General features: G+C 26.8%; 2 protein-coding genes across 4 annotated transcripts in view; one reads left to right on the top strand and one right to left on the bottom strand.

Moving 5' to 3' along the window:
• Positions 1-12819, bottom strand: part of LOC127277277 (rap1 GTPase-activating protein 1-like) — a 135246-nt gene extending 122427 nt beyond the window's left edge. The window contains exon 1 of the mRNA XM_051298256.1: positions 12404-12819. Within this exon, the coding sequence (XP_051154213.1) occupies positions 12404-12651 (248 nt within the window). The 5' untranslated portion in view covers positions 12652-12819. The remainder of the gene's footprint in view (positions 1-12403) is intronic.
• LOC127277278 (facilitated trehalose transporter Tret1-2 homolog) overlaps positions 1-12909 on the top strand; it is a 220635-nt gene that overhangs the window by 125766 nt on the left and 81960 nt on the right. The gene's annotated exons all lie outside the window — the stretch shown is intronic.

Here is a 12909-nt window from a genome sequence, read left to right as displayed (position 1 = left end):
TAACACTATGGGGAAATACGTAAGTAGAAAAGTCACTTCGGGGAGGTAAAACTCATTCAGATAGAATTTCAAGATATGCGTCATATTATATATATATATAAAAATAGTTTTTCAATTTCTCATAACTCAATTATCAATTGAAATATTATTATTATGTACCTAAAGTTTTCAACGTTCAAATGAGAGAAATACATTATTTTTTAATTACAAAATATTAATTTTATCCAAAATCTAAAAAATATTAGGTAATTTATATATATTCATAAATTTAAATGTCCTCAATCAGAAAAAAGTACTAATTTATATATACAATTTGGAAGACAAATTATTGTGAAGATTCATGTTATATATATATATATATAAAAGATGTGAATTAAAATTTACAGAGGATATTAATTACTAAACTTCGGAAGTTGGTAACAAATAAACATATATACATCTGCAATTGAACCGTTATATGTACTCGAGTTACTTGCTTGCGAATATAAATATATCACGAATTTTCAAGGAAGCTGTATACACATCTGGTGAACAATTACACCTCCGCATCACGTGCACGTGTAAAAGATGCGGATTCTGTAAGCACGAGAATCTGCACGTGAATAAAAAAAGAGAGAAAATAAAGAGAAAGAGAGAAATGAAAAAAGGTAGAAAAAGAGAAGACATAAAACGAGAGAAAAAGGATGAGAGATATAAAAAAAAAAAAGTAAACGGTAACAAGAAGAGCATTTCTCTTGCCCCTATGGGGGTCGATCCACAGGATCTTGTCTACCTATATCTCTCGATTTCGAGATCACTTTTGCAGATAAATATATATATATACCTGCAGAGTCAATGTGTTATATACGCGAGAAGAAACCCATCAATGATCATTTCTCTCCTTGTTTTGTTGTCCTTGTCATTGCACACAAACATCATGTGAGAAAAGAAGAATTTACTTAAGTGAGAGAACTTAAAAAGGGAATGAGATACTCGTCAACGGCTTCACTTTTATATATATATAAAATCTATGAGGGGTGTTCTGAGGTCAGAAGACCTAAACAATATTCCAATGGAAATGTTAAGGGAATAAAATTTAGCTTATCGTATATATACAAAAGATTCAATCTCAATACTAGATGAAGATCATTTATATATGATTTGTAAATATAATAAAAATAAATCTCTATACCCTCTTATTTCTTTTTCTCTTATTTCTCATAAGATTTTCATTCTGAAGAAAAATATAACGATTCTGATATAAACATATATACGTTTAGGAATAAATTTTTTTTAGAAATTTTATCTAATATTTCGTCTTTTTAATATCTATACAAACGTACTGGATCACAGCAGCTCAATATATAACCTTGAGTGGCTGACTTATGCTCATCCTCGGAAGATAGTACTATTAATCAATGCTTTAAGTAACATTACAGGCCGATAATGACTAAAATCGATTCTCTCGCCTCCTGGGAAGCGCACTTGAATTGCAATTCAAACTGCCTCGAGCGTCATCAAAATACTTCCAATTACATTCCTTCACATATATGCTATATATTTATATAATATGATTAATTTAGATTAATATTTCTCCAGAAATATATTTACTGCCCTACAACGGAAAAATATATATACGTTGAAATTAATTTGTTATAATTTTCAATTGACAGAATTTCATATATGTAAAATCTACTCGATAAAAGTATCATTTTCTCATTCAGAACAGGAACAATAAGCGCAGGAAGTTGAAGAATAAACGAGATCGATTCAGAAGACCGTTAAAGAAAAGAAAGTCTTCTTTTTCATACCCATGACATTATGCAAATTTTTTTTTTTTTTTTTTTTTTTAAGAAATAAGAAGAGAACAGGTCAGGGCATTCTTATATAGAAAATGCATAAAATGAAAATTTACATTTAAATACAAGAGAAAGACGATACAACACTATTTCGTACTACTAGCATAAAAAAAAAGAAATAAGTGTATAAACAGCTTTAGACAAAATTTAATATTTCAATTTTCATACAAACAAAAATAAATTTCAATAGGGGCTTTACATTAATAAAACACGTTTGAAAACAAGTTTCGTTAAACAAACATATACAAAAAGGGTCATCAATAAAATTAACTGTTAAAAAAAAAACAAAAAAAAAAAAAAAAAAACTCGAAATCGAAAACATATTCGAAGGCAAATATTGCAATGTTATTTTAAGGGATGATGACCATATGATCTCTTAAACCAAAAGCCTCTATAACCTACCCTTCTCTTTTCAACAATTCAATTAATGTAATCCGAACGCGTGGGGTGTAATGTTATATATAGCAAGGGTGAATGAAAAATATGTGCGCATTTAAGGGGTGCAAGAATAGTCAATTACTGACACGAAAGATGCGCTCGATTCTATTATATAAATTCCAATCTTTTAATATCAAAACCAAGTTTCAACCCCTAATCTTAATTTCATTGTTATCGTCCAATTTAGTGGAATTATTTTCGCGCCCTTTAGGTCCCATTAATCCCTGTCGCAATTGTATTTCGTTTCTCAAATAACCAAGCCTTCATAATAAATTATCCATATTTTCCTCTACATTACAATAGTTTTAGCATTTAGTAAAAACAGAAAAAAAAATTTAATTTCAATATTGATATTCTTAACATCTGTTTATGAGGCACTTGAATATATATTTTTTTTTCGAAATGACGATAAAATTAAAAGTTATACAAGCAACTTATTTTTTTGTGTATTTAGTTGAAAGAGGAACATTTCGAACTGCACTTTTTTGATAGCCAGGTGCCAAAAATCAAACATACTTGAAACGCAACGGTTCTGGGTAAAAACGTGATTACAACAAAATCGACCACGTCCGTATATATATATATAATAACGGTACATAGTTACGTATATATATATGTATATATATATACACAATTTTTGGTCAATTATTCAAAATAATAAAACGCGTGTTTGCTTTTAATGATGACGAATTAATTAAAAAAAAAAAAAAAAAATTCCGTTAAAACCAAGACGACGACAACGACACTGTTTTAGAGGCTAATTGACAAAATTTATCATTTTTCAAAATTTCACATTAATTTCGAAATTAAGATAAATGATAAAAGATATAGTCAATTATTCATTATTATACACTGAGAAAAATATTACTATTGAATCAATAGCATTTCTGCCAAAGGTATAAAAACTATTGATTCAAAAGCATATATGCTACAGAATCTATAAAATATTTTATAGCATATGCTTTTGAATCAATCATTTTTATACCTTTGGCAGAAATGCTGTTGATTCAATAGCATATTTTTCTCAGTGTATATAGTTCAAAAATACGGATCTGAATTTTCCTTATCTCAATTAAAATCAGAATTATTTATAACGAGTGACTTCAATAAATTTTTAACATCATATAACAATTCTGATCACCTGATGCTCTGCTGCTTTAAAAATATGAGAGAAACAGGAGAAGGGTTTCGTGACTAGCTAAGGTAACATTTACTACCATGGTAACGGTTGCTATGGTAACTATAATAACTGTTACCATGGCAACCATACGAGTAAACGACGGACGGACGGACGGACGAACGCCAAATTGGAACTATAATGATTTCGAGTCTGCTCCACGAAATCCTAAAAAATAAAAAATAATACTGGAAAAGTATGTATATAAAGAAAAAAAAACAAAAATAAATCTCTTAGGAATAAATGCCATATTCTCAGGATTCCACACTGTTTTCTCGAATGAATGATTCCTGAAAGAGGAGATGAGAGAGAAACTCCACTCTTATTTTGCATCCTCCGCACATATATAAATTTCAACTCGGTTTTTCTCTTTAAAAAGAGAAAAAAAAAAAGAAGGGGCAGTAAATTCAACTTGCAAAGTGTATAGTTGTGTTGCGCGGCTTCGAAAAAAAATCGAACAAGAAGATAGTGGTTTGTGGAAATCGAAAAAAAAAAAAATAATAATAACGATCAAAGTTGCGCCCATAATCATCCAAGATCATTTGCACCTGATTCTAATTATCTCTTGAGGTCAAAAAAAAATGCAAGAATTTAACGGTTTATTTGCACAAAGTTTTAATAAATTATTATTTTCAGTACGAGGTGAAATAAATAAAAGCGCGTTGAAAAGTAGGTGACAAACTGGTGAGTGGAACGGATGAAGAGGGAGAGAGAAAGAGAGTGCAATAAGCGATGAGCGGAAGTTTACAAACCACCTGAATACTCTGGTGCGGCGTTTCCGGCATTTATACGGAAGTAAATATAGAAGCAAACATGACGACAAACTTGTTTGCATCTCCCTTATAAATATATATATATATATATATATATAACTTTTGAAAACTAGGGCTTTTATCCAATCAAGGTCGTGTGCGTCCTTTCATCCCTATATAACTGCACTTTAAATAGTTAATACAGTTAGCTATGTGATTGCATAATCTCCGCGTTCAGAACTAATTTATTACTCAACGATCATCTCCGCTATATACACTCATCGCTCTCGTATATATCGGCCCAGACTTGGAATGAGGATGTCCTCTCTAATTCCCTCCTTCTTCAAAACCTCCCCCCCCCCCTTATAGCACACTCTTTATCAATATATCACCGAGGACGTGTGAAATTACATTATACATTCCCTCTTCTCTCGAGCCAACAGAGATTTATTAATTGATGTGTATTCAAATTTTTTATGAGATGCATTATTTCAAAGTCCAAAAAGAATTAAATTATGAAGAACGTCAAATTATCGACATATATATGCTTCTCTATTTTTAATATAAGAAGACATTAATAATTATAAGCAATTCATCTTTACTCTCTAAAGATTATATATATATAACTACGAAAATTATCCAAATTTTTATTTCTCAAAATTTGCTAATTAATTTTTCCTCTGATTTCATGTTTCAATTATGCAACACAAAATTATTGATTTCTTCATACTGAAATTTTCACAGAAAATTAAAAGGCATTAAAAATGGATTAAAATAAGAAAAATTGGATTAAAATAATAAGCGTTGCAGCTTATTTTAATGCCTTTTAATTTTCTGTGTTGCTGCATAATATGCCAGAAAAGTATAATTTTCTCCACTGTTGTATATATATTATAACTTTCTTGCATAGTGTGCAAAAAAGTATATTTTTCTACACTGTTTTTTATAACTTTACAGAACAGTATATACAGAAAAGTATAATTTAAGTATACGCAGTAAAGTTATTTATAAAACAGTGCAGAAAACTGTACTTTTTTGCACAAAAAAGTATAGCAGTAAATTTTAATTTTCTGTACTGTTCTAATTTTGATGGATAATGTGTAAAAAAGTATAGTTTTCTGCACTGTTTTATATACACTGAGAAAAATATACTATTGAATCAATAGTATTTCTGCCAAAGGTATAAAAATTATTAATTCTAAAGCATATATGCTATAAAATTTGTAAAATATTTTATAGATTCAATATTATAGAAACAATAATTTTTATACCTTTCACAGAAAATTAAAAGGCATTAAAATAAGCTGCAACGCTTATTATTTTAATCCAATTTTACTTATATTTTAATACCAAAATAGATTAAAAATAAGCAAAATTGGTTTAAAATAATAGACGTTGCAGTTTATTTTAATGCCTTTTAATTTTCCTTGTTGGCAGAAATGCTGTTGATTCAATATAGCATATTTTTCTCAGTGTATAACATTACTACATACTATGTAGTAAATTATACTTTTCATGTTCTTTTAACTTTGCTGGATACTGTGAAAAAAAGTACACTTTTCTGCACAGTTTTTTTTATAACTTTTCAGCAAACTGTGCAGAAACTTAAATATAAATGATACACGGTGCTTTATGTAACATCTGTTTAGAAAAAGACATTTATATAATTTTCCGCACAGTATACAGTTATAAATATAAATGTATATACATTAAAGTATACATTTTTCTGTATTGTATGCAGAAAAATTATAAAGACAGTGCAAAAAAGTACACTTTTCTGTATTACATGCAACAAAGTTATGAATACAGTGCAAAAAAGTACACTTTTCTGTATTACATGCAACAAAGTTATGAATACAGTGCAAAAAAATACACTTTTCTTGCACAGTGTGCAGAAATCAACAACTTTCTTCTACATTTACGTTAAATTACCGTTTTTCTATAGCAGATGTTACACAAACCTATTTTCAATTAGTATAAACTTTTTACATCTGGATAATATAAATTCTCCTTCTTTTTTCTCATTAGCAAACTTTAATTAGCATTAATAAACGCATTTATATAATTATTTTTCCTCTACATATTGCTATTTCTATCCCATATATATATATATATATATATATATATATATATATATATATATATATATATCGAATAACTATAACTCTCGCAATGAAAATTTCCTCGCGGGCTTTCTACGTGTCCTTCAAGACCTCAACCTTGAAATCAGTGTCGCCGTCCGCCTAACGATAGTGCACTGAGCTCAGCGGGTAGTGCTTTTAATTGGTTCGTAAATTCCTCATCAAAGATGCCGCCTCTTCTATCTCAAATAGTACAAAAGGGATGAAGGCAAAAAAGAAATCAAACATATTCTCTGCCAAAAAATAAAAAGAAAAAAAAGTACAAACTTCGACCCAGTTTTAAATAAACACTGAAAAAACAAAAGAAGAAAGGGAAAAACCGATTTAAAAAAAAAATAAATAAAAAGCTTTTGATGTTTATAAAGAAGTGCATTTAAAATTTGGTAATTATGTGTTTGGTGTGAGAGAGAGAGAGAGAAACATCGTACCCTTGAACTTTCGCCTGAAAATCTACGTAAATCACCCATTCCCAACCCTAGTGTGTGACAGCGAGAATTCTCAAGTCGAAACCTGTAGAGGGTTAAGAGAACTATATATATATATATGTGTGATATACATACACAGGTCAACTAAAAGTGCGCGAGCGCGAGTCTCATGCTCCAGAAGCTCCTGGATTCACCGGCCTGGATATCCGGGACCTCGCACTCTCTCTACGCTGTTGCAAATTATAGGTTAAGTGCCGAAAAAAAACCCTAGAGCCTAAAAATGCAAGGTGAAAATAAAAAATTCACTTTGTAGCAAACTTCCTTTTTGCCTATACATATATGGAGCCCAACAGGCGACTTAACTTTTCGCAGATCAATTGCGCGCGCGCGCGTGTTTGAGTTTTGACGAGAAAGAGAGAGAGAGAAAGAGATTGAGAGAGTAAGAGAGCTTTCAATTCCGAGAGTTTCAAAACAGGTACATATATATAGTTCATCTGTGAAATGAGAAAGAGAGCAGTTAAATTGACGGAGAACTCTTAAGTTCTTATATACAACGTCAACGAGGTGACGAGCAAGTTTTCGAAATAGAAATCTACACATGTTAGATGAATGAAGGGTTCAATTTCATTCATTAAAATTATTGCTTAAAATTTAAAAGCAACCGAAATTATTTTTTTATATATACAAAATATTTTTAAATTATCCCTATATATCAAAAATTTACTACTGTCGTAGTATTGGTACCAGTATCGCGTCACTACTCCGTCATTAGTAAATTTTTGGTAGGGATTATTAATTAACAAAATTTTGATTGTTCCAATAAAACTTTAGTTGACCCAAGCAAACATTGACACAAAATAAGAAAAATACAAAAAAAAAAATTTTTTTGTCATAAATTTAGTTGTCCCAAATTAAGTTTGACAACAAACATTTTTTTGCTGCAATAAAACAATTTTAATTGCAGGATCGTAACCATATCTCTAAAGAAACTTTCTAACAATTAACAATTTATAACAATTACACGGGAATATTACAACTATCTTACAACTATCAGCATTTAAAAATCAAAAATAAAAATTATACATTTAAAAAAATTTTTATTTAATTTAAAGAAAAAATTTTTACTATTAAAAATTGAGAAAAATTTAACTGAAGTTACCTTTGGAAGTTTTTTTTTTTATTTTTTATGACTTTTCACAAACATGATAAAAGTTTAACAATCATTACAAATTGAAAATGTTTCTTTATATAAGTTTTTATACGACCACATGTATATATTGAAAGTTCAAAAGTTTATTTGTTTTACGATTATAATAAATAAGAAAATAGGACAAAAATCATATAAAATGATCTTTTGGTTTTGAAAAAAGAAATTTACTTTGAACTATATTATATTTTTTTTTAAAAAAAATACAAACAGTTAACTATAAAATATGTATATAATATGTTACTCGACTCTTTTATATATATATATAGATGTATATATATATATATATATATAAAAAGCAAATAAATTTGTTCAATTAAAATTATAAAAGTGTCCACGGGTAAATTTAATTACTGGAGTACTATTTAGTGTCGCCAATAAATAAGTCGAGTTAACCGTACTTTTTATTGTCGGTTGTATAGGAAAACTTTGATATTCGCTGTGAGGTCTTAGCCATAGCCCATAAAAACACCATGTCGTAAATCCACATATACGAAAGTAATTTGTGTCAAAAAAAAAAAGAAACACCGGGTATGCATTTTTTATAATTTCAAAAACTACTTTTCCAGATAAATGTCCTTGTCGACTAAATAATACAACATTTGACACTAAACAAATTGAACTACAATCGACTATAACTACCATAATCACAATTCAAAAAAAAAAAACCACCATCGATAAATTTTAATTACAACCACATTTGTAAAAATCAACGACTATTTTAATTAGCGAGAATTTAGTTCAATAATTTATTAGTGAACATTTCTACTAATTTTTAGTCATTTTTCACTAAAAATTTAGTAAAAAAAAAGAAACTATATATTACTAAATCAAATAGTAACATTTTACTAAAAAATTAATGAAAATTTCAACTAATTTGAATTAGTGAACGAATTCTCATTAATTTGCTAATGCGCAAAAGAACTCTGAAAAATCAACTTTTTTTTCTGAAATAGATATTGAATATAATTTGCTCAATGACAGTCAACATCGATTCACAACTGAGGATTTGCAGTTTGTATATATATATCGAAAGTCCACTGGTCCCATTATAGGAATATACAAGCTAACCAATCGTTTTCTTTCCCTTTATCTAAATGTTCCATGAGCCTTGTTTAGTACACACGTGATTCGTCCATGAATATTTCATGTAAGTCGTTCCTTGTTGCAATTTCGATAGCTTTAACGAGTGCCAATCAATGATTTTAAAAAAAGGATATAAATAAAAAGAGAATAACAAAATATTCCACTTTCTTATCTGTATAATACTGTTTTTTTTTATTCCCATCTTATTTTGACCCTTATTTACTTTCCTTATTTTATTTTATCATTCAGTTGAACCTGAATTTTTTTTCCCCCACCTTTCTCAATTTATAGAAAAATCAAGAATGATTTCTTTTACTCTTATACACTAAAAAAAAAAAAAAATTTATTTCATTCAAATAATTGATTACTTGATTATTATCAAATAAATATTTATTTGTATCAAATAATTATTATTTGAATCAATTAAATGCATTTAATTGATTGATTGATTATTTCAAATACAGAAATTATTGCTTCAAATATACAATTTATTTAATTCAAATAAAAATTATTTGGTTCAAATTATTTTCTTTGTTAATAGTCAAGTATCCGATTATTTAAATTAAATAAATTTTTTTCAGTGTATTATAGAATTCGATTAAATAAAAAATGGACCCAAAATAATTCGATTCACTGGAAGTTCGAACTAATATCTATACGAAATAAGACATATAATAGATAACATATTTTCGAAATTCCTATATTTCGAAAAAAATTTTTGATAACGATCATTTTATACGTAAAAGACGAGTTCTACAAATGAAAATTAATAATTATGTTAACGTATTGTGTTTATCTATTTTATTATTTATTTATTTTTTTTTTAATTAAACTGTTCCACTAATCTGATGGTGAAAAGTAATTATCTTCTTTGTTTTTAATTAAATTCGCGTTTTATTATAACATAGTAACATAGTTTATGGATGAAGAGGAGAAAAGATGGAGAATATAAAGTCCGAGGAGGAAAAACTCGACTTCTTTAATTTCATTTTAAAAATACTTTGTTCTGCTCTAAAAAATTCTTCTAAATTAGCGAAAGAGGAGGGATTAAAATGTGATTAAATATATAAAGACCTTGATGGTTTAGGAAGCTGAAATCCTTTTTTCTTCTGTATTTTTAATGAGAGGGGGAAAAAAGTGTTAAATATCATCCTTATTAGGAGAAAAAAAAATAACGTTCTCTCTCTATATATATATATATTTTTATGGAAAATATATCAGTATTTTGAAAGAAAAAGAAAAATGATAAAATTAAAATTGATAACGTCCTTTTATCAGGTATATCAAATATAATAGATATATACCTAAATCCAGACAATCGAAAAAAATCCTAACATTCAATGAAATCGAAAAATATATTCATTTTCCAAAAAAAAAAAAATAGAATAATTTTCAATATAACAATTACATACAAATGTTAAATAAAATGTAAGCTAAATAATTTTTTCAATTAAATTTGTGAAAAATAAATTAAATTAAATTTTTCTTAATGCCATATATGATTAGATTACGTAAACTTTGATTTGATCTACACAAACATTATTGAATTCGAGCAAACTCCTTTCTAATTAATTTCCATCTGATAAATTAATTTTCTAAATAAAAATAAAAAAAATAATAAATTCTATTGTTTTACGAAATTTATAAAAAAAAAATTATTCTATTATTTAAAATCCTAACTAAAATATTACAGTACATTAAAAATTTTATAAAAACAAATTTTTAATGAATATATAAAAAAAAAAATTAGAAATGTTTTAATAAAATATAGAAATTTACAACTTAAGGCTTTTAAAAAAATGAATCGATTAACCTATTTTTTAAAATAAGTTAAAAAGCAAAGTTGTATATTTGAGCTTTAAAAGGGTCGAGCTTTTTTTTTTAAGTAAAAAACATTTTCTCGAACATTTTATAAAAATTATAATACAATCAATAGATCAAATTTTTAATAATATTTTTTAAAGATATTATAAATTATAAAATTTATATTATTTTAATGTTAGAAATACAATTATATTTTTTAAATTTGTCCCATTTGAAAGTTAAAAATTTTAGAATATAACAGGAACTTCATTTTAAAAAGTCATTATGCATGTTAAAAAAAACTGGTTTGAATTCAACAAAAAAATAAAGTCTTTGTCAAAAAACAAAAATTCATTCAAACTTTTTTTTTCTTGAAAAAAAAAAATTAACATGAAATGTGCAGTATATTTATGAAAAATTATGCATTATACAACTGCTGCAATCATGACTTCTATTATTTTAAATTTCAAACATTAATCATGTGCGCAAACAAATTTAAACTTTTCTATATGAATCTCTTCCTGACCCTTTTTTCCGCTTTTATTTCAAAAACATAATTTTATATTATTTCCACTTTATTGTAATGAATATTTATATAAATAATAATTTATATATAAATTTATGAAAAAAAATTCATTTTATAAATAAAAATATACGTAAAATATGAGATAAATAAATATGAATTATCATAAATATTAATTTATATTTAAAATATAAATAAATAATGGTAAAAATTCATATAATCAAAAAATTTTTTTCGAAAATTATGTTTTTTAATCATTAAATCTAAATTAATTAAAATTAATTTATTAATTATACTTATTAAAACATTTCATACTATGAATAATTATTTTTAAAAAAAAACTAATCATCAGTAAATAAAAAATTACTAATTTTTATTCAAAATACAATTAAAAATTGACAGATTATTTATCTAATTAAAAAAAAGAAAAAAACGGCTAAACAATTGGTTAATAAAAATTACTAAATATTTCAGTTAATTTGTCATAAGACAAAAATTAATATAACTAAAATGAAATAAATTATTCAAATAAAAATAACTAAATTATTCAAATAGTTTAGTTAATTAATTTTATAAAAATTTAGTAGATTCAATAAAAATAGAACAAAAATTAATATGACAATAAATAATAACGATAACTCTCGCTTTAATTTCACATAACCTAATAGTGCTTTAAATTAATAATTAATTGTTCTTAACCTCACTTTTACTATAGCAAAATATTAAATTAAAAAAATCACTTTATTAACCAAAAAATGTCAATAAATAATAATCAGAATATTCCTTCATTAAAATCCGATCATTGGGTAACTAAAAAAATATTTTGTCAACAAATGAAAACATCAAGAAAAAGCACCTGGCGTAACCAATTTGAATAAGAAGTTTTTTAAAACCCCTTAGAAAAAAGAAGAAAGATAAAAAGTATGAAAAAAAGATATATCAGTTTGACTAAAGAAGAAGAATAAAACAATCGCAACCCCGTTGGGTTCGTGACACTCAGATTAAGTACCAACCTGTTGTTGATGGTGCTCGTGGTAACGGACGTCACTGTTAACCGTGGTTCTGGAGAAATGCGGCCACGATGATTTGTCGATGGCACTTTAAGAAGATCACAGGACGAGACATGATGTCGATAATTACGTGAATTCCAATTATAACCACGATCATCGTCATTTGTTTGTTTAATTGATTGCCGTCTGTTTTTATCGCTACCGGCACCACCACCACCTTCAGACAAATGCCGTATAAGCGGTCGTCTCATTTCATTCGCGATAAACTATATAATTTTTTTTTTTCACTTCTAATTTGATTATTTTTTCTTTTTAAAAAAAAAACACGACGAATTTAATAGTCAACAAATAATGAATTTTTTATCACTTTATCACAAGATGAAACTCAACTAACCACGAGTTGTACCGCGACTGAGCACAAAATACATACTTGCAACTGCACTTGTACCTATATCTTTGCACGACCCGCGGAAACGGGGAACTTTTACTCTGAACCTTTAAATTAACCA

The sequence above is a fragment of the Leptopilina boulardi genome, unplaced genomic scaffold, assembly GCF_019393585.1.
Source record: "Leptopilina boulardi isolate dan_hultmark-lab unplaced genomic scaffold, ZJU_Lbou_2.1 LbouV2_165, whole genome shotgun sequence".
NCBI lineage: Eukaryota > Metazoa > Arthropoda > Insecta > Hymenoptera > Figitidae > Leptopilina > Leptopilina boulardi.
The sequence above is the reverse complement of the archived record's forward strand: the minus strand, read 5'-3'. Positions and strand labels throughout refer to the sequence as shown.